This window comes from Nipponia nippon, unplaced genomic scaffold (assembly GCF_047370975.1).
Source record: "Nipponia nippon isolate SJK-2023a ecotype South Korea unplaced genomic scaffold, ASM4737097v1 scaffold_3, whole genome shotgun sequence".
Classification (NCBI taxonomy): Eukaryota; Metazoa; Chordata; class Aves; order Pelecaniformes; family Threskiornithidae; genus Nipponia; species Nipponia nippon.
Window position 1 is genome coordinate 67,237,161 of NW_028262347.1, and position 21,732 is coordinate 67,258,892.

At 41.5% G+C, this 21,732-nt stretch overlaps 1 protein-coding gene across 6 annotated transcripts in view; it reads left to right on the forward strand.

Moving 5' to 3' along the window:
- Positions 1-3,318: 3,318 nt before the first annotated feature.
- CAPRIN2 (caprin family member 2) overlaps positions 3,319-21,732 on the forward strand; it is a 34,924-nt gene continuing 16,510 nt past the window's right edge. For 2 of the 6 annotated variants that reach the window (XM_087764299.1, XM_087764300.1), the window contains exons 1-10: positions 3,319-3,392; positions 4,631-4,893; positions 6,882-6,944; positions 10,616-10,702; positions 13,257-13,495; positions 14,872-14,954; positions 16,887-17,051; positions 17,560-17,603; positions 18,965-19,810; positions 20,704-20,745. In XM_087764299.1, the coding sequence (XP_087620425.1) occupies positions 3,341-3,392; positions 4,631-4,893; positions 6,882-6,944; positions 10,616-10,702; positions 13,257-13,495; positions 14,872-14,954; positions 16,887-17,051; positions 17,560-17,603; positions 18,965-19,810; positions 20,704-20,745 (1,884 nt within the window). In that variant the 5' untranslated portion in view covers positions 3,319-3,340. The other 4 variants (XM_087764301.1, XM_087764304.1, XM_087764302.1 and 1 more) reach the window with 3 other exon arrangements.

Sequence of the window (21,732 nt, forward strand, 5' to 3'; positions counted from 1 at the left end):
GCATAACTCTGTTCCCTCGCAGATCTTATAGGTGTTAACATGGGCTTTAATTAAACATACTCTGCCCTGGAGCTACATAGGTGAAATTTGACTAAGCTTGTAATGGCTGCTCCCAGGCACAGTAACTATTTCTCCCTACTTTCACGGCTCCCTTTCTTCTTTCCCTTGAAAATTACGGAGGAATAAAATGATGAAAATGCAGAAAGTGGGGAGAAAAAAAAAAACAAATTGAGGGGAATGGAAACGAGTCAATAGAATCAAGAATTCTGGCGAGGTGAGGACTGAGTGAGGACATTAAAACTGGCTGGGAGCTGGAAAGGGTGCCTGGCACTGGTTGCACAAGAAGAGCAGGAACATGAACCAGTTTGCCAGCCAGGACTGAATATGGAGGTAAAAGGATAGGAGGAAAAGTTTCCGTGCAAGGAAACTGAAATTAGGATCCTGTGAAGAAAACACGGAAGACAAGAAGCTGGAGTGTAAAGGGAGAACTGTATCTTTAAGAAGAATTTGCAACAGTTCGTTAGAAATCATTGTGGTGTGCAGCAGCTTGTGTGAGGACATGCTGGACACTGAGTGAAGCACCCTTTCCCCAGACTCCTTGGCTTTGATGTCCGAACAGCAGACAGGTAGCCACAGGGTGTACATGAAAAAAAGTCCTTGAAAAAAAGCATAGTGTAGCCTTGCAGCAACATATTTCCTAAGATCCTCCAGGTTCTTCCAATAAACTGGGTGCAAATCTGACTAATTTATTCTTCTTTGGGAAATCTAATTTATTCATCCATTGCTGGTTCCAGAATTCTTCAGCCTTCCTTTCTGAGAGATGTTCCATGCCCGAAGCAGGCTTCTCCAGTCCATCACTGTATTATCTTTGCAGCACGTTTACTGCATGTCTTTCTCTCCTGAAGTTAACAAGCAGCTGATCTTATTCTACACATCCATTTACTTTCTGATGTTTCACAATACAATAATAAAAGGGATGGCAGGGAATAAAAGTGGGTCTCAGTCTTCACCACAGCCCGCTGGGGGTTGGCTCACTGTAGCTGGAGGGAGGCACGCTGACACTGGATGCCACTGGGATCAGGAAGGGGTTTGGTAGGCTGGGTGAAGAGTCAGGTGTGGAAAACTGGAAGCGGTTGGGCAAAGGGTTGGAATTGTGTGCAAAGGAGACACTGCTTCTCAGAAGAGCCTGTGACTCAGACAGCATGCAGACCTGGACAGAAAGACCAAGCCTGGAGTTCAGGAGTGGAAACAGGAATGCAAGAAAAATGAGAGTGGGCTAAACTGCTGGGACTGGGAAAAATGAGGGCAGTCCCAGTTGGAGGGGATAAGCAGAAGCAGTCAAACACGAAAAAATGAACAGCGTGGTTCTCTTCAGCCATTAGAGTGCAATCCCCTTCTGATCCTGGAGTAAAGCGCACAGACCCCTGGGTTAGGAATACTGAGAGTCTAGACTCTGTGGCTGTCATCGATGTGTGGCTAGACTGTGATAAGCTATGACCATCTACTTAAAGATGATCTCACAATGGATCTGCAAAATGGCATTAAACTAATTAATTTAGGCTGCTCTTAATCCTGGCATTTCCTAACTTTGGGGTGCTTGACCTTGCCACGTTAATAATGCTCTTTAAAGCACTCTAGAGACTACACACATATACTATAAATGTATATAGGATCAGTCTGAAATAGTTATTCTGTATTTGTTTTAAAATGAAGTTCAAATATCCTTTGATTTTAAATATGGATTTGGCTTGTATGAATCTTCCTTGCAATTTTTTCCTCTTTTATACAATTTCCTAATTGTAAAAGTGGATTAGTAGCTTGTAGATTAGTAGATAAAGTAGATTACCAGCCGTAATTATGATTTATAGAATAGTCCCAGGTGTCTGCACATTAATTATGACTTATTATTAATATATGTATGAATTGATCATTCATTTCATAAGTACTTTGGAAGGATCTAGCCCACCAGTGCTAGCTTTGAACAAAACCACACAAAGAACGGAAACCTACTAGTAGGACTTTCAGTGTATGTTCCTGGTCCCGGACACAAGCTGTGTCTTATTCATTAGCCTTTCTTCTCAGTCATGAAAACTAGCCTCACAAAGTGACCTTACTCTAGGAGCCAGGGCTTTAAGAAAAAAAAAAAAAGTATTTTGAGACTTGTGATTAAACCAGGAGAAGTGGCAAGATTGTGGATGCTACAGGTGGTTCCATATGGCTGAATCTGATTCTGCGATACTCTGTGAATTCTCCTTATTGCTTGTATCGCTTATCATTTGCTTGGTTTTACTTTTAAACACAATCTTTCTTCTGTATGAGCCCTTCCTTGCCAGTGCTCTCATCCACCCTGTGCGCTACAGGAGCGCCTTTTGTCTTCTGCAAAACCTCTCTTCACAATCCTTCCTTACCGACCCGTTTCTGTCTCTTTCAAAACGCGTCCATCTTCAGAACTTTCACAACATCTCTCCAAACTTGCTATATTATTTATTGCTTTTTGAGGTAACGGCCACAAGAAGAGAAACACAGAAAACAGCTTAGCCCTCTGGTCTTTGGAAGGTTTGTTTTCTCTGGTCTTCCAAGCTTTGATACCTTGTGTAGCGCTGACGGCATTGTTAAGAGGTTAACAAAAGTTTGCTTGTGATTATTTTATTGTCTACGTTTAATGGAGTTAAGTGCTTTTACCCGCTATCAAGTGTTTACATGACTGGGTTGCACTTTTAGAGGACACACGCATCTTTTGTTATGCAAGATGACCCACAGTCCTGCAAGTCTCCTCAAGGGGCCCTGTGCCGGACCGGAGGAACTCTCCTGCTGGTTTGAACAGGCACAGACCAACATTTCGTACTGTCCCACGGCCACCCAGCCCGCGCTAGTGCAAGGGTGCAACTGGGCCCCGCGTTGGGAACAGGCGGAGGTGGGGATCTCCTTGCACCGGGGTGAGGCCCCTTCCCCATGAAGGCGGCGGCGGCCGGCCGCGCTCCCTCAGGACGCCCTGTTCCCCACCTCCCACCAGAGCCGCCGCTCGGGTCGCACAGCTCCGGAGCAGCACCAGCTCTCGCCGGGCCGTTTGACGCCTGCGGCCCCACAGCCAGAGCGCCCCGGCTGGGGCACGCCGACCTTCACGGAGAGACACTCCCCCCCCACCCCCGCGCACGCTGACGGGTAACGGCTCCCCGCCCCGAGTAACGGTTCCCGCCCGCCCGCCGGCGTCACGTGAGGCGCGGCGGCGCAGAGCGGGAAGGCAGACGGGCAGGTGAGGCGGCGCCGGCGATTGGGAGGCGGGCGGTGACCTCCGCCGCGGGCCCCGCCCCGCCCCGCCCCGCCCTTCCGCCGCCGCTATATGAGGCGGGGGGCGGGCGGTGGGGCGGGCCTGAGCGTGTGCGGGCACCGAGGTGAGCGGGGAGGCGGGAGCGAGGCGGTGCGGGGCCGGCTGCGGCCCCTCAGCGGGAGCGGCGGGGCGAGCAGGCGCAGGAAGCGGCGGCGGAGGTGAATGCCTGGGATGGCGGCGCCGGCGGGCGGGAGCCTGCCGCCGCTCTCTTCTGCCGCCGCCGCGCTCAGGGAGCGGCGGCGAGGCGTGGGGGGCGAGGGGCCGGCGGCGGCCGTGCCCTCCCCGGGCCGTGTTTCCTTGCCGTCCCTGGCAAGGGCGTGATGAGGGGCTGACCCCGGGCCGCCCCCTCGGCGGGCCGCGGAGCCGGCGGGTGGGGTGCGGAGGCACCTCCCTGCCCGCTGGCGGGGGCCGAGCCGGCGCCCCGGGTAAATGCGGGTTTTCGCCTCACCGCCCTCGCCGTGGGCGGCCGGTGCCCGGCGGGGTCAGGTGCTGCAGGCCTCCCGGGCCGGCAGGGAGGCAGAAATGTGGTGTCATTGCTTTCCAGGAGCAGGTGTAAGTAGCTGAAGATGAGGGTGGCCGAGCATCTCTTACAGGAATTCTCTGTTCAAGGTTAAAGCCCAGCCCCTCCCATCAAAGCTGGTCTCTTGCCATGGCACAGGCACATCTTCTGGGTGGGTGTAGGCAGAGACCAACTCCTCATGAAGAATGATGCTGTTGTAACCCAGTGTGCTGCTTGCTTTATTAAGCAATTTTTTTTTGGTCTTTGTTCTTTCAATTGAAATCTTTTTAGTTTGAATTCTCAGTTGGATTGCTGCAAAGGTCATGAAGGGGTAAAACTGATTTAATGGGGGTAAGAAGAAGAGGGGCTATACCTTCAGGCGTGCCACTTCTAAATCTTCATTCAGGCTGCAGCCTGGATGCGAGGCTGGCGGCATGATTTGCAATTGCTTGCTTGCAGTTTTTTCCCTTGTGGGTGATGTGTGCAGGAAACCCGCCTAGTTTTATATGGACACTATATTGGGTTTCTGGAATCATCCCCTGTGCTGTCTGATTCTGCCTATGTAAAGGATTTCTGGTGTCTGGATGGGTGGGGAGACTTGAACAATACAAAGTTTGCCTTGCTTTGAAATAAATTCCTGCTACAGACATATTGAAAGGGGGAAAGAGAAGAGTGAAAGACTGATGAATTTTTTCTGAGGCTCAATTTTGTGTCTACATTTTCTGAATGTGTGATAAGAGAAGATGTAACTTTAAAAGGGGGGGAGGGCGAGAGAGAGCTAAATAAAAGGATTTTCTTTTCAGCTCCATCCATTTCAATGGTGCAGCTTTCCCAAGCCCCTCTCCGTCGCCCATCATCACCTTCAGGCCGGTCAGAGGAGGGGGAGGATAAGAGCATGAAGGCGGCCAAGCAGCAGGTGAACCCGTCTGGGGAGAGCCAGCCTCCCTCCAGCCCCCTGCAGTCTGCGCTGAACTCGGCAGCCTCTCCTTCCCAGGCATATGAGACTTACATTGATAATGGGCTTATCTGCCTCAAACACAAGATCAGGAACATTGAGAAAAAGAAGGTAACTTGTTTTTCTTTGGCATGGTACATATTTAAATCGCTACTTGTGCAACTTGGTGCCTAATTTATCATAGCTGAAATAAGGTTGTGTGTGTATATAGAGAGTAATCATGGAATTTTTTTAAAATAACCCGTGAAAGGACCTAAATGTGGATTCACTAGGGGTTTTTATTATCATTTATAACCCTGGTATAGTAAAGAATGGTGTTCTTTACTCCTACTGTTCTGAAATGGGGTACTTGCATTTGACATTGTGTAAGCATAACATTGTTGTTTCAGGGAATCAGGAATGCAGCTTACTATAAACCTGTTCTCAGCAGCTGGGTGTGCTGTGTGTGTCCAGTAGTTAGTAAAAGTAATTGAATGTTGATCAAAACTGGGGATGCTTCTCTAATACACTGAATCAGTTGAGAACTAACTTGGAACTGATTCGGAGATGGTTAATAGTCTTGCAGAAGTCTTCATATTTCTTCTATTGACTACATGCATCTAATATTAGAATGTGGAGATGTATGTGAAGTTGGAAATTAGGAGCAATGTTTCCTCTGACTCAAGGAAATGTCAAATTGTATTTAATAATGTATTGCACTTCACTTTGCATAAATCTGACTTCTATATTTTAAATATAGACAAATGTTATTCACTAGAAAGCTTTTAAACAGGAAGCATCCAAAGCCTGCTCTCTTGCTTTGAACTGTGCTTTTCTGGGGTGGGGGGGACACAGAATAGTGTTAATAAGGATAAGAACTGAGTTAATGATACACCTAAAATATCGTGGTTATAGCTGGTCTGGTTTTTGCATTCTAAGACTTTTCAGTTGATTGGCAGGTGACTGAAGTATGTGCATGATTTTTAATTGAGAAAATGCTATTTTCTGTAAGATAAAATAAATAATGGTGCTGTTGCTTTTGGTACTGGGTCAGGATTACAAGTAAAGCAAATGTATGAATATGTTGTGCTTCTCTAAATGTCTGAAAAGCTTTGTGTTATGTCTTAGGCTGAGAAGAGGGAGTAGATCAGCCTTCTGGCCATGTGGCTAGGAGACTTGATCCACCTGCAGGAGATGCAGTATTACTGCTGTCTCATGTCATGCATCATGCTGTAATTTTCAATAATGTTGGAGAAGCATGTTTTCCTTGTGTGATTAAGCAACTTTGTGTTGTATTCTAATTCTGTCCAAGGAAGCTTATTGTTGTGAATTTCTCATGTAGCTTTGATTTTTTTCACATGAATGACAATATGGCCTCTCTGGAAAATGGAAGTGTGACTTACTAGAATGAGAAGAAAGTATTCCTAGTCCTAGGCTCCTATAGGCACTGTGTTAGTAAACCCTACGTGAGTAGATACACAAATGAAATAGTATTCAACTTCACGGCAGTGAACTCCCTTTCTTTCCCCTGTGGATATAAAGAAGCTTGTAATAATTAATAGTTTAGTTTTGTATAGCTTACATCAGCTTTTAAAGACTGTTTCAGTATATTAGAAATAAATCTTATTTCTTTCCCAAGGACATTAGTCCACTTTCTTAGGAAATAGCACTATAAAATCTTGATGACATAACTGAAGCCAGATTTTGTAAGACATGCTCTAGAAAATTAAGTAGGATTATGCAAGGATAAGATAACTAAATTCCAGCATTGACTTGGAAAAGCTAAAAAAGCCTGATTTAAAATGAGGACACTGGATGTGTTTGGAGCCCCTTAAAGATCTGGGGTCAATGAATTAAATGAAACAAAGGTAGCAAGTAAGAAATGAAAGATCAAAGATAAGAAAGGGAAGTAGGCAATCCTGGAGACTGAGATTGCCAAATCAAAGGCATAGCAAAACTTTCTATGTTCGTTTCTCCTGAAAATGAGAGGAAGTAGTAAAATTCCTATTCTGTTACAGTATGCAGATAGCTTAAAATACAGAAAGAATATGTAACTTGTACCATATACTCCACATTAGACAGAAATCAATATAAATAATTTACTTTGGATTTTCCCACAGCTCAAACTAGAAGACTACAAAGATCGCCTGAAGAAGGGAGAAGCCCTCAATCAAGACCAGTTGGTAAGTTTGCTTTATGCAGGAGTGGGTGGCCTCAATCTTCAAACATGTCAGAAGGGATAGGTTGCTGAAGGAGGTGGTGGTGTAGTTTTATAGAACTAATGCTGGCAGACTTGCATTAGTATTTTTTCACAAAACCAAATGGACAGATTATTGGTAATGAAGCTGAATGGTGAGTGCACAAGCTTTAAGTCTCCTACTTTAACCTTCATGTTGTATATTGGAGTAATAGAAGATCCCTGTTTATCTGTGCTCTGTAGACTTGCAGCTTCAGTGCTCCTGCACTTTTATTTCTTGATGAGGTGTCTGGATGCAGCTTATCTACAAGGCATTGCACAAGCCTCAAGACATTCTGGGGTATCTAATTAATCCTCATGGCTTCTTCATTAACAGGTGTTACTTGACATTGCCTGTTGGCTGCACAGTGCTGTTGGTTACAAGTAGCTGTTAAAGTCCCTGTTGGTGCCAAGGAAGGCACTGGTTTAACTTGCATGGGATCTAAAGGCTTCCCTAATACAAGAATCTAGCTATGAGTTACTGACTTAGTTGGGAATACTCTCCTGTCCTCCTAGTGCTGCTATTAGATGGCTGGCAGTCGCCAGTACTCTCAAATGCTGTTAGAATATGTCTGTTTTGTATCTAAGGTTGCTAGAGTTTGGAATGCTGGGATGCAAGATCACTAGTCAACAAATGCAATCCACTTTGTGGAGCTAGCTTAAACTTGCCTGATGTTAAAACAGTGGTTCTGGCTTGGACTAGAACGGATTCTGGAACAGGTTTCTATAACATGAAAGCTATTGCTTCTTAAGCATGTCTGAGTAGCAGTGTCGCATAATCCAAAGGGTTTATTGCTCTAGTCATCTAGGAGTCACATTTTCAAAACATGTACTCACACACATGCTAAAGAACAATTGTGTGATAAAGGGCACTGACACTTCAGTGGTAGTGCTGTTCCTGCTAATGAACCAGTTGGAAAAATACTTCATTGACTGTTGGCTTTATCACAGTGCAGCAGTATGAGAACACAAATACTATTTCTGTACTCTGAATCATTTGTAAATGAAAACTAGACATAAATGGGATAAGAGGGGAAATGATAACTTGCTACTTAAAAGTAGAGTAAACCTATTGGAATGAATGGTCATTTACCACTTAACTACAAAATCTGATGTAGTCTTTTGCCATCTTAAGTGCAGAGGTAAACAAATTAAATCTGATGGTTTGAAGCAGGATGATGACCTTTTAGTTCCTTTAAACTCAATCTGGAATCAGGTGGGCAAGAGCCTTTTGTGTGTAGATCATAGGTGTTAAATACAATCTGTTTTCTTCTGTCACTAACGGTGAGACTATTGAACAGTATTCTGTCTAAGTTTGATTAGTCTTGAACATGTTTTAAAGCTACTTCTAAATTTGACTATTATCTTTGGTATACACCCTGGACTGTGAAAAGCTGTTAGTTCCCCACATCTTAATTTTACTTTCACCTAAAGAGGTGAAGGATTCTGTAGATGTTTTTCTTGCAAATGCATCCAGCAGCACTAACTTTGGAAAACATATAGGCAATTAAGTTTGTTACTGGCTTTCAGTATTCCCAGCTGAGCTCAACTTTTTAAGTGTTAGTATTTTATCTCAGTTTTTGGGATATTTTAGGCTTCTAAAATGGGGAATTAGATTCAGTCTTGCTAGTGAACTGACCAGTGGTAGTCAAACTGTTGACTATTGTAGAAGCAGGTATCAACTCATATTTACCTAATAGTCTAGCCAAGCCCCCTGTTTCAGTGGTTAAGATAGAGAAATACTGCATTGGTACCTTTCAGATGCAAATTCTCAATGTATATACAAATATTGGGACCTGGTGATTAAAGCTAGAGCAGAGCTTAGTAGTTTGGACACTTGCCTAAAGAAACCTAACTGCCTATAATACAGTGGAGCTCTAATGTAACTTGATGTCATCTATATTTTTCATTTTCTCACACAAAGGATGTGCACATCTGGTGATGAACTTGTTTAGCAAGCAATTTGGATTAAACTGTAATTACTTAAGGTGCATGCCTGCCAGAGCTACTGTGTGTGCGCTAACCTTACTTTAGGAAACATTTGTTTCAAAAATGAGGAGCTTCCAGCAAGTTAAATGCTCTCACTGGCAATATTGTGCTGTTTTGCAAGCTGAGCAGACTTTCTTCAGTACTGTTACTCCAACATGCTGTTAATGAATGTTACAACAAGTGTGACAAAAGAAGGCTATTGCTTTCCTGCAGGCTGAGTTACAGCCTGTCATCAGAGCCGTGGTAACTGTTCTTGATGTTTTCAGGTAGGGAGTTTTACTCTGGGATTTGCATGGTTAAAAGCACAATTACTGCAATCTGTCTAGTAAGTTGTTGGTGTTAAATTGAGTCTTCCCCAAATGTCAAATGTGTGGGCGTTAAGGGTCTAGAAGTCGTTCTCCCAAGTGTTAAGTGAACTTGCTAATTAGTTCTTAAAAGTTGCTTGATAAATTGTGTGGTGATAACTTAAACTACCAGATGGGTACTTTACTGCATGTCTTCGTGATTTAGGCCTAGTAATGTCTAGTATATCACAAATAAGTGAATACAAGGAACTGAACAATCAAACTGATTGAACAAATGAATATGTAACTTGTTTTCCAGTTGCTTAGGAACACATACGGAATTTGCACATGTCCCAGATCTTATTGGGACAGTAGATCAAGCTTTTGTCACTGCACTGATGAAACACTTAACACTAACACCGCTTTGAAAGAGCGTTATATTAAACTGACAGGCCCATTCTAGAAAAACTTCTGATGTCATCATGAGCATAAACCAAACTGAGTGTAAAGCACATGTGAACAACTGAACTTAAACTTGCTACTTCCCAGGCATGCTTTATGGTATGAGGATATGGGCAGCATGTCTGAACTACAGCATTTAGCCATATTCAGAGTTGTCAAGGAGACTTATGAAAATGAACTGACTCCTTAGTGGGGAAGAACTAAAAAAATAGGGTATATCAAAATGCAATTAATAATCTACTTTAAGTAGTCTTTGTGAAGGCTGGCTAGTAAAATATTGGTTAAAGCCATTACTGAAGACAGGAACACTGCTTTTTTTTGTGGAAACTAAATTTGAAAGACTCTTTTCTGAAAGTATGACTTGCCTTCTATATTGTTTTCTTTCTGAAGTTTCTACAAACTATCTGTAAAGGCATTCAGCTAAGCATCAGGGTAAAAATCTGTGCTGAACTTGCCTGTCTCCTATATTCCTTCCAGGCCTTCATATCAGTATCTGATTTTAAGTAGCTGTGTACCTCTGGTTGTTGAGACCTGTGGGAGCAAAAGGCAAAATGAAATAACTGGTATCCAGGCTTTCCTGTTTCAACATTAGTATACTAAGTATTGCACAAGATGTTGCCTGGAAAGTCTAATACAGACAGACTTGTAGGATATGTGTGTGGTGGTGTGAGCTGGCTTTGTACTGCATCTCAGACAGTCATGGGTGAATGATGTTCATGACTAAATTTAAAGTACCAGTTACAGACATAGTATCTTTAAAAAAGTTACAATTTCAGAATTACATACTAAATGACTAGTTCTCAATGAGAAGTTAAGTACAAGGGGATTGAGACGCAACCAGTAGTCTTAAGCATGAAAAATACATTTTTCTGTTCCTTTGTAGGAGGCAGTAGAGAAATATGATGAAGTAGTACACAACTTGGAATTTGCTAAGGAGCTTCAGAAGACTTTTTCAGGACTTAGCCAAGATGTAAGTATAAAATGCTCTTCCCTATATTGTCAGGAGGTAACTGCAAAGTTTGTGCTACTCTTCTAATGGCTACATTTACATGCCAATATGCAGAATGCTAGGAAGTTTCTATCTTGGAACTTGGGGGAACAATGTGCTTAAACTGTCTGGAGTAGTGAGCAGAGCAAATGTTGACAATTCTGTGTAACACTGACCTCCGCAATATAGTTAGGCACTGTGTACCCCTGTAAGAACTTATGCTTAAGTACATTGAGTCAGTGGAACTCACTGTGTTTGAAATGACTCCAGTTTACTTAGGTTTGAAACTGTTAACCATCTGGTAGCTTGTGGCTGAGGTGGACTCATCTCCTGCATAGGTGCAGGCTGGCAGGGGAGCAGCTCTACTGGAAAGGACATGCAGGTCCTTGTGGGCAGCAGGCAAAGTAAATTAAGTGTACCCCTGGAGCAGCGAAGGCTAGACTTAGACTGAGGACCAGTAGATGAAGAACTGATTATTTGGTACTTGTTAACCAGTTGTGTCTATTTCTGATCACTTGGTACACAAAGGCTATAGGTAAACTTCAGTGAGTCCAGTGGTTGGCCTCTGAATGGCTGGGGGCTGGAGCATGAGACCTGTGAGGAGAGCCTGGAAGAACTGGGCTTGTTGGGCCTGATGAAGTGATGGCTTGGCAGGAGATGTGATATTAGCCTTCAAATACCAAAGAGATTACTGAAAGGATGGAGCCAGGCTTTTTGCTGAGAGATGTGGTAGGAGAAGGAATGATCCTAAATTGAAATAGGAGGTTCCAACTAGATGGGAGGAAAATGGTCACTGTGAGGATAATTGAACACTAGAGCAGGCTGCCTAGAGAAGTAGTAAAATCCATCCTTGGGTCTTTTCAAGACCTGACAACACAAAGCTCTAAGCAACCTGGTCTTGATTCAGTGTAGCCTTTGTTCTAGAGGCTGAGCTAGATGGTCCCTTCCAAACTGAATGTTTTGATGTTTCCAGTGAGGGAAAGTGCTGGGATTAAATCACTTTGGTTTCAGTGAGAAGTACAGCGCCCTGTAAAATTAAGTGGCAAACTGCACAAGCTTCAGTATTCTGCTGTAGATGTCTATAATTATGGCAAGTCACAGATTTAGCGCTTTTAGGTCTTTATTCAGGGTTTAGAGCATTATTATTTAGAGCATACATTATTTTTATGTAAGTAAGTGTTTTTTCTTTGGAGAAACTGGTCTCTTGGCTCAAGCAAATATTATCCTTATGAAAAGAATGTGATCCAAGGTAGTGTTGGGGATGCTAAACATGATTAGTCACTGCTCTGGCATTCTTTCTCTGCCTCTTACAGGATGCTGAAGGACTGGTAAAATCGCTTGTCTCAGTGTTGACTGAGACCCAAACAATTTTGCCAGAGAGGCTTTTCTTGTATATGTAGTAATTCCAGCTAGTGCAGTAAATCTCTCAAAGCACTATGAGCAGAGATTTAAGAGCCTTTTCAGCAGAGTTGCTGCTTTGGGTTCCCTCAGTCATTGTATGTTGAGCATAGAAACTACTGTGCTGAATGTCAAAACTTGGATTGTTTCCGATTACTTTCCTCTGTGTAGCTGTCCATAAAATATCAGAAATGAAGGACTGTGATCGTTCAGTGTATCTTTCTGGAGGTGTTTTTAGTAATCCAGCATTAACTTATACCAGTTCATGTTTGTTCTTTAACTTATGCTGTGTTTAAAGGCTAACCCACTTTGTTTTGCACTTGGCTCTACCTCTACCAGTATGAATTCTACAGCCCATACCCACTACTGGAACACTAGGGGCCATTTTGGCAACAACATCTTTGTAACCTTTACAGTGCATTCTAGAAAACTAAATTTTCATAGATCTTGCAAAGAAACTTAAGATACCCCATATTGAGGCATTTTGAATTCTGCAGTTACTTGGATAGCTTTTGCTGCATAATTCTATTAGTATATGATGAGAAGTTTCTTCTCAAATGCATGAGGGCTGTGTACTGTGACTTGTGTTGTTGCTTATTTGAGTGCTTCAGTTTTCTGCCAACAGAAATAAGAGTAACTAAGAGTCTGCTGTATCATTTAAATTAGAGTATTCAAAAGTGAAGAGGCAGTTGTCCCACTAGGAGAAATTTGAGTCAACTTCTGCATCACTAACTTCATGTGATAAATGTTAAAGGTCAGCTAGGCTTGGAGTTGTGCATTGGTATCAATTCTATCAATTGCTTATATTCAGTTGTGAAAGCTGTTATAATAAAGCAACTAGCAGGCATAATCAGGATCTAAATATCATAAAGGCATATCACAAGTGAAGCTACCAGTATCCAGTTTGATTAAAAGTTAGATGTGTAGAGAACTAGTAGATAAATGGAGAGCTCTTCCAGAGGAGGAGCTTGAAAGATCTTGGGTATCTGAAGAGAGAATTAGGAGCTTCTGTTATCTAACTGAAATTAATAGTTATTTTGATCAATGTAGGATGCTCAATAGTAGAACTTGATGTGTTTTATCCTAGAATTCTGTTACTAAATGACTGTTTAACTGTTGAATTCATGTATTGAAATAGCTGCTGAAAGCACAGAGGAAGGCTCAGCGAAGAGAGAGTCTATTGAAGCTTGAAGCAGAGAAGAAAAAACTGCGTACAATACTTCAAGTCCAGTATGTGCTGCAGAACTTCACTCAAGAGCATGTTCAGAAAGATTTCAAAGGTGGTGTGAATGGTGCAATATACTTGCCTTCTAAAGAACTAGACTACCTCATAAGATTTGCAAAACTGACATGTCCAGAAAGAAATGAGAACTTGAGGTAAGTTCAAGATTTTTGTCTAATTGGTATGCTTCATTCATTACAGTAAATGTCCTCTGTTTGACACTGCCATGTCTTGAAATATTATGTTTTGGGACACTAATTAAAATTCTATTCAGTACGCTTGCTTTAGTCTGAGACTAGGAATGTAGCAGATTTACCTCACTGAGCAATAAAGGAAAGCTGCAGTAATTACAGCCTCAGTTGTGCAAGTTACACACAAGCCCTGCCATCTTATGTCTCCCTGTGGGGTTGAGGGGAGATAGCCCAATACCACCATAAGCAGGGAGGCTGGTGGTGTGCTGAGGTCTCACTGTTCGTGAAATGAAAAAAGTGCAGTAAAAACAGAACTGTTCTATATTCCATTCACATGATGACACAGATGTGCTTCTTTATTCCAAAGGAATGTAAGGTGGTGGTCCTGAGGCTCTCTTGCTTTTAGCTTCAAAGTAGTTTTAAAAATTTGAAGGTGTTTATACCTCTGCACTAACTGTCAAACATCTTAAAGTAACAGGTTGTCAACAGATGTAATTTATGTCAGTACTAACTTGGCATCATGCTTGTACTATGATGGCTTATGTTTAGTGTGACAGCCTGTCTGTTTTAAGATAGTGTAGTAAGAATTGTATTTAAACTTGGAAAAAGTAGTTACTAGGTGGTAAGTTGAAACACTTCATGGATAAGAGTAATTATTTCCATATTCAAACATGACTTAAGTTCCTAAAACTTCTAATCACTTGTCAATGGTAAACTTGCCTGATCTTTGCTCTTAAGTTAACTTCTGAAGAACAACTGCTTAAAGCCACACAATAGGAGTATCTCATCCCAGTGAAATAACTTTTTCTAGCTTATTCTCATTGTATTACACTTCCACAAGAAGCATAATCCTTTCCTTTGCGATACTAAATTTCATCATGGTGGACTTTAAAATCCATTTTCTGGAGGGAGTGGGGTGGATCATGGACCTATGTCAAAGTTTCTCAATAACTAGCAGTGTGGCAGGAACTGTTGATGGTTGCCCCTGCACATGTGCATTCAATAAACAAGGTGATCAGCTGATTAAACAGCAATTGTTTCCCTGTCTGGGAATCCTGGCTTGGAATGGAGTCCAGCTGTATGGTCTTGTGGGATAGTGCTAGGCTCTCTAATCTGTCCTAATTACCAGCAAAAGAAGTTATATGTGCTGATTAAATCATGTACAAACAGATACAGGTGAATCAGTTTCAGTACTGGATAATGGGCTTAGGTTCACTCTAAGTATAGACTTAATCTAGAAGGCTAAACATTAGTCAGTGTCTTAAAGTGAGGGGTACTGGGATACTACAAGGCTTGATCTTGGCTATGATTCTACCTGGTAAAGCTGTCATTTGTTTTAGTGTGGAAGACCAGATGGAACAATCATCTCTTTACTTCTGGGACCTTCTAGAAGGAAGTGAGAAACCCGTGGTTGGAACAACGTGTGAGTGTCTCATTTCTCTAAATAACTTAGCATACAAATTTCAAATGTCTATTTAAACATCCGAAGACAAATGAATATACACGGAAGGCTACTAAATTAAGCACTTTCAAGTGCTATGTGTTAACGCAGTTAACAATACAGTAAATCTTTCCCTGGAAAAAGAAAGCATGTTCTTCTGCCGATGTACTAGCACCTTTTTGAGGAATAATGATGGTAGAAATTCAAAAGGTGATGTATGAATACATTATAGAATCAGTAGTAGGAAGCTTTTGGGATAGTTATGTGCAAATGGGTTAATATTGGAATGCTGTTCCCAGCCATGAAATGCTTAGTTGAGTATACTGATGTGTATTACAAAGCTTCAGTGGCCCCAGGCTGAAGGTCCCACAGCACTGAAGATTCTCTCTTTTTGTAGGAATTCCAGGCTCATACCCATTGTCTGACTGCAGTGCAGGATAGCACACTGAGGAAGGATAGTCATTAATGGAGCTGGCTGTGATCTCTAATCATGTACAGTGCAGTCTTGCTTTGACCTGTTGCAAATGTCCTCATTTTTCAGGCACACCAAAATCTGCGGGACTCTACATATTTTCTTCCATCTGTGGCTTTTACTTTCAGAAACCCTGGTTGTAAGCTAACATAAACATTCTGTGTTCCTATTTAGAACTTGCTTGCAAGGAAACTTCCCTTACTTGAGTTGTAGTGTCTTTCCTATTGCAAACAGACCTTGCTTGCCCTATTTACTCCAGTCTTGTAATGGCTGTGTAGGAGTAATCTTTCATTTGTCATTGACAACAATGTTGTTGAAACTGTTAGATGAGAGTGCTAATGTGGCCTAACTTCCACATACAGATAGTTGAACTGACAACTGTTAACTCTCTTCATATAGTTCTGGGCAAAGTGCAAACTAGCCTTGTAGAGCTACAAGCTGGTAACTTTAGCCTTGTATCTCTTGATACGAACTGATAGTTGCCTGGTTATCTTGGACTCCAAATTTTTGTAGCTTTTTGGCTATCTTCTAAACTTTTGTGACTATTTCATTAGTATCTCTCTTCCTTTAGTGTCAGTCTTCCATCATTTTGTGTGCAAGCTAAGCTTCAGATAAGGCTGTTATGATTTCTTATTAGCATTCATTGCCTTGGAAAGCAGTTTTTTATATCCATATTAAATTCTAGCTACTATTCTTGTTTATATGGTTGTCACTGGTAGGAGTGATCTTTCAGTGAATGTTCTTCCTGTTCTCAAGGCTGCCCTGTCTCTAGCTCCTCTGAAACAATATCTAGTATTACTGCTATTTCTGAGGTCTTGCGCTCTACTCTAAACTGCTGTCTCTTTTTTGCATAAAGGGAACTGAGCAATGTTCACTGGAAAGAATACACAGTTAAGTTTTTCTTCAACCATGTCAACTTTGACTTTTTTCCAAAACTTCAGAGGACTAAGTTCAGTCTGGAACAATCTCTTGCTTTCTTCCCCCTGCTTGTTTTTGCAGTTCTTAACTCTTCCTTCTGAGACTTACCATCCTACACTGGGAAGAGGGTCTTGTAGGGCAGTTCCATAGTGCCTTTGTTTAGCTTTACCTATGGTAGCAGTCTTCACAGCATGCTTTTAGTATCAATGCTGGCTAGTTGATAATGGTAAACCACTTTCTAAGCATGTGGGAGACCAGGTGGCTTAGTGTTTACCTTGTGTGCATTTAAACACAAGCTGCAGTCTTACCTCTGGATTACAAAGATGTTTTCAGCTGTAACATATAAAGCAGTTTAACAAATACTTTCTTTTACTAAAACACTTCTGCTATAATTAGTAAGATGTGTGAACTTGGAGAAGCTGCAGTTTATATAAAGAGAGCAAGTAAGGAGTCTTGATCTGTAATCTGAATATTCCTTAATTTCAGATTTTCATATCTTAACTTCATGGATTTTTACTCTTCAGATAAACACATGAAGGACCTGTTATCCAAACTTCTAGACTCTGGCTACTTTGAAAGTATTCCGACTCCTCGCGCCACTGTGCCAGTAAAAGAACTGGAAGAAGAAGTAAATAGAAAATCTGAGAGAACAAGACAGATGTCAAAAGGAGAGTCTGTCAAAGAACCAGGTGGAATATTACAGGGTTCAATTTCTGTAGCATAATGTTGGGATAAGCTTGAACTGAGCACTGATTTTTTGCATAGCTTGATGCTAAATCTAATCCTGTGCTGTAGCTTACTGGCAATGTAGTAACTAAAATGGAACCTGCAAGGCTTGCAGCCCTATTCTGGCTAATAGTGTAGAAAAAATCTAATTCATAGTAATAGGATGCTTTTGCCCTCTGAGCAAGCCTCCATGTTGAACATGTGAGAATGGTCTGGTGTAGGGAATGTTATAATAACCAAATTATGGATACTGCAAAATGTTTCTTGCTTAACTCTAAACTTCTGCAAATGTAAAACTGAATCAGAAAGTAAAAGCTTGTCTAAAAATGGCATGTTAAATGACAAGCTGAGCTTTCAGAATATCTGGTTTAGCAATTGGCACTACTATTTAAATAGAATTAAAGACTTGCTACTGTTTGGTCTGCCTTTCTGCATTTGATCAGTTGAAACAAATTAACATCCTTTCTCTAGAATCCATTATGGAGCTTATGAAGTCTGAAATACAGCCACAGGAGGTAAGATACTCCACTGATAATTGCTTTCCTTTAGTGTTGTGATTTACCAGAAACATAACTGCACTTCTGCAGTCCTTTTTTTAAACTTAAAAAGGGAGTCCGAACAGCAACTTAGGTGTTGCTTTATGTAGGAAGTGTTAAAGACTTGGTTACATTTCTGTTTCTAACCCCAAATTCATGGCTTCTCTGGGGTATTTTGGGAAGCAGTATAGTACTTTAATGCTCTGGCACTTTCCTGGATAAACCAAAGCATCAGCCTTTAGAGTGGAAACACTGATCTTCTGTGTACTATGGGACAGAGAAAATACACATCTATTAAAGCTGTCTCAAAGTTGAGCTTATTGCAGTAGACTTTATTGGTGGGGTTGAGAATGATGGAAGTATTTCTCTGATTTGTCAGAAAAGTAGGAATCCCAAGATACTTGTGTGCACAGGGATGTGTAGACCTGTTTGAACAGCCCTTCAGACTGAGTTAAGTACTCAAGCTTCAGTTGGCAATAGCATAAAAACCATTAGACTTGGTTCAAAAGATGGGGAGAGGTGTCCTTTTGTAAGTAGAAATACTGGTTCTTAAAATGCTGAATCCCCGTTTCCCAGGTATCCCACTAGAGGGTGTACTCTAGAACAAGTTTTTGTAACCTGCTGGTAACACTGTTACCTGACTAAAACTTTTCTGGTGACTTGTCAGGAAAAAAAACTCAGTCACTGAGCCTTGCACATATTTCACTTCATATATTTACTTCATGTTTATGACAAAGTAGTAACTCAGGAAAACTTTAGGACATCTTCATTGAACTCTCAGACTTACTGACAGTAAACACAGCCTGGAGTTGAAGTCCAGTGGTACTAAATCTGAGAATTTGGTGACTTTTTAGTATTTAAACTCCATTAAGAATGATGGTTATACTTGGTTATTGGAGTTCTAAAGGGTCAAAGATTTTGGGGGAGATGGTGCTGCTACACTCTAGCAGAATGTCTACTAATATAGTACCACAGCATTTAGATGCTTAGGAGGAGAGCTACCTTTATAAAAATCACAACTGAACTTGATATTGTCACTGCCTAGCAACATCAGTTAGCATTGAGGATAAGGGTAATAGATTCACTCAGCTCAAGTATGTTTCACTTGGGCTGTTCAGGACTGTTTCATGCTTCTCTGTGGCATGCCAAGCAAAGCTAGTCTGCAGTGTTGTAGGATAAAGCCATGGCTGTACGCATAGTTTCTATGGCTAGTGCTTAAACTGTCTAGGCTCTGCTCTTAGTCAGAAATTTTCAGTAGCTGGGTGACCTAACTTAACTGACCTGAACTGTAGTAGCAAAATGTTTTCTTGGGAGCCATTAAGTTTCTTTGGTCTATATAGTTTCTCAACAGGCGTTATTTGCCTGAAGCAGAATACTCTGTCAAGAAGAAGCCAGAAGAGCCCAAATCTTGGGAAGCTGAGTGTGCTAGAAAGCAAGAACCTCCAAAGTCCTGGGAAATGCTTGTTGATATTGAAGAGCAGGAACAGAAGCAGAAACCAGAGACCTTAAAGCCTTGGGAAGCTCGTGTTAGGCAGCAAGAGCCAAAAAGACCAGATTCTCCAAAGCCTTGGGAAGCTCGTGTTAAAGAGGAGGAACAGAAGCATGAGTCTGCAAAGCCCTGGGAGACCCGTGTTGAGGAGGAAGAACAGAAGAAGCAAGAAGCTCCAAAGGCCTGGGTAGCACGTGTCCGAGAGGAGCAGGAATCCCCTAAACCTTGGGTAGCAAAGGTTAGGGAAGAGCAGGACCAGAAGAAACAGGAATCACCTAAGCCATGGGTAGCAAAAGTTAGGGAAGAGCAGGAACAGAAAAAGCAGGAGTCCCCGAAACCTTGGGTAACCAAAGTTAAGGAAGACCCAGAACAAAAGCAGGAATCTCCAAAACCTTGGGTAACCCAAGCTAGGGAGCAACCAGAACAAAAGAAGCCAGAGCCTGTGAAATCATGGGAAATGCCTGTTAGGGAAGAGCCAGAGCAAAAGAAGCAGGAGCCTGTGAAGGCTTGGGCTGCACATGTTAGGGAGGAGCCAGAACAAAAGAAGCAGGAGACTCGAGAGGCTTGGGAAAAACCTGACAGGCAGCAGCAAGTGTCATCACAGCAGTTACAGAACCCTCCGAAGTCCTGGGGAGCTGCAAGTGTTGGGCCAAAGGAGCAGATGGGGCCAAAGAAGTTTGATATGGAACCCAAAGAAGTGAGTTGGCATATGTAGTATTACCTGTCATAAGCTTTTCACACTAGTGACTAAAGTGGACTATTAGCAGAGGCTTTATAAGGTGCATTTTGTAGGCCTATACAAATAGACTCCTATTTCATTCTTTCTTGGGGGAAATAATTCTGGCAATTAAACATACGTATATGAATAGCAAGATGGTCTGCTTTGCTTTTTACATCAACACAGTATTGCTGTGTTTGAGCCTTGAATAATTGCTTTATGCATAAGACAGAAGAATTAACTTAGTTCATCCCCAGCTATTGGCTCTGTCCACTGTTATTGGTACAAAGCAAGTATGACTCATCCAGGGATCAAATACTTTGTCTGTGGCTGCATGCAAATAGCACTTCAGTAATTTTTTAGGCTTTTGATTAAAATAGCTGCTGATTCAAGAGAGATCTAACATCTAGATCGAGCAATACCAACTGTACAGGAGCTTAAATATGTATTTCCAGATGAATGCATAAGCTATACTTCTGTCCTGGAGAGTCTAACAATAGCATAGTTTGTTTTAGAAATATAAAATGGAAGTTATTGCAGGGCTTACAGCTGAGCAGGCTGATAGCTTCTGGTTACATTACCTTCTTTCTTACCTGTGCTTGGTAGTAACAATTCTGATACTGTGAAAATAGGTAAGATGGTAGGTAAAGCAGAGTTCAGTTATGTCATTAAGAGAAGTGTTTAATTTAGAGTTAGACTTTGGGAAGAAAATATGGGGAATTGAGTGGTTCTTTTGTACGCAATGTTGTTAGCACTACTACCTTGTTTCTGCAAGAAGGCAGAAATCAATTAATTCCGTATTAGTCATAGCAAATGATTAAGCTTAAATCTTGTCAGTAAACTTGGCATAACTGAAAAATTTTTGTGCCTAGAGGCGGGAGCGCAAACAGAAGGTTGAACATGAAATTAAAAGAGTAGGTAACACAGCACTGGGTAACAAAATGGGATTAAGGTGTTTCAACTTGATTCATCTTTACACTCAAGCTGAGTAGAATCTTGTGTCCACTGGTGGTGGTGGTACAGGTACAAAACCTGGTTGCCTCACACTAAGTAGCTCTGAACACAAATAGGTGTTGTGCACCCAACTATGCATAGCATTACTGTAACGGAAACTTATCGTATCATACTGGAATAGTCTCAAGCACTTAAAGATGCCTTGGAATGTCAGATTAAGTTAAAGCTTAAATGCAAGATGCTTCCTAAGGAGATGGGACTCTTACTTTTCTATAGGAGGGGAAGACAGATGGCTTAAGTGATGGATAAAATTTTGATGCAGTAAAGAAAAGTGAGGGTCTCCAGTCAGTTGGAGAAACTTGCAATCTGCCTAGGAAACTTCAGAGTAATGTGCAGGTGTGCAAGTCAGCCAAATTAAACTAAATCTTTGGAATGTAAGGTTGCTTAAGCTGGATTCCTGAATTAAGTAAACAAAGCATACTTTTAAAGTATTCAAACTTTAATTTACAGACCATAGTGAAACACCAGCTGGCTACATTTTTGCTTAGTAGCTATTGACAAACCCTAATGTCAAAAGTATATTGAATGAGTAAAAAAAATAGTGTACTGTCAACCTAGCTAGCTTCCATAACCACTTTTTTAAAAAGAAATGTCTTAATTTGACTTCTGAGATGCATATAAAAACAATTAAAATCATATTTTAAACTTTTTGGATAATGAAACTTGTTTTGCCTTTGCTTATAACAAGAAAGAGGAGGCAATGTAGTGCTATAGCTGGATCCATTTCACTCCCAGGGAGAACCTATAAATGAACTTGTGCAGGGATCTAAGCATGGTAGAAAAGGCCGATGTCACTGCTGCTGCTTTCTGGAGCTGAAATTAACCTTTCTTTACTCCCTGAAATAACTGTTAGAGCTCTGAGACATCTTTTAATAAACTGCTTGGTT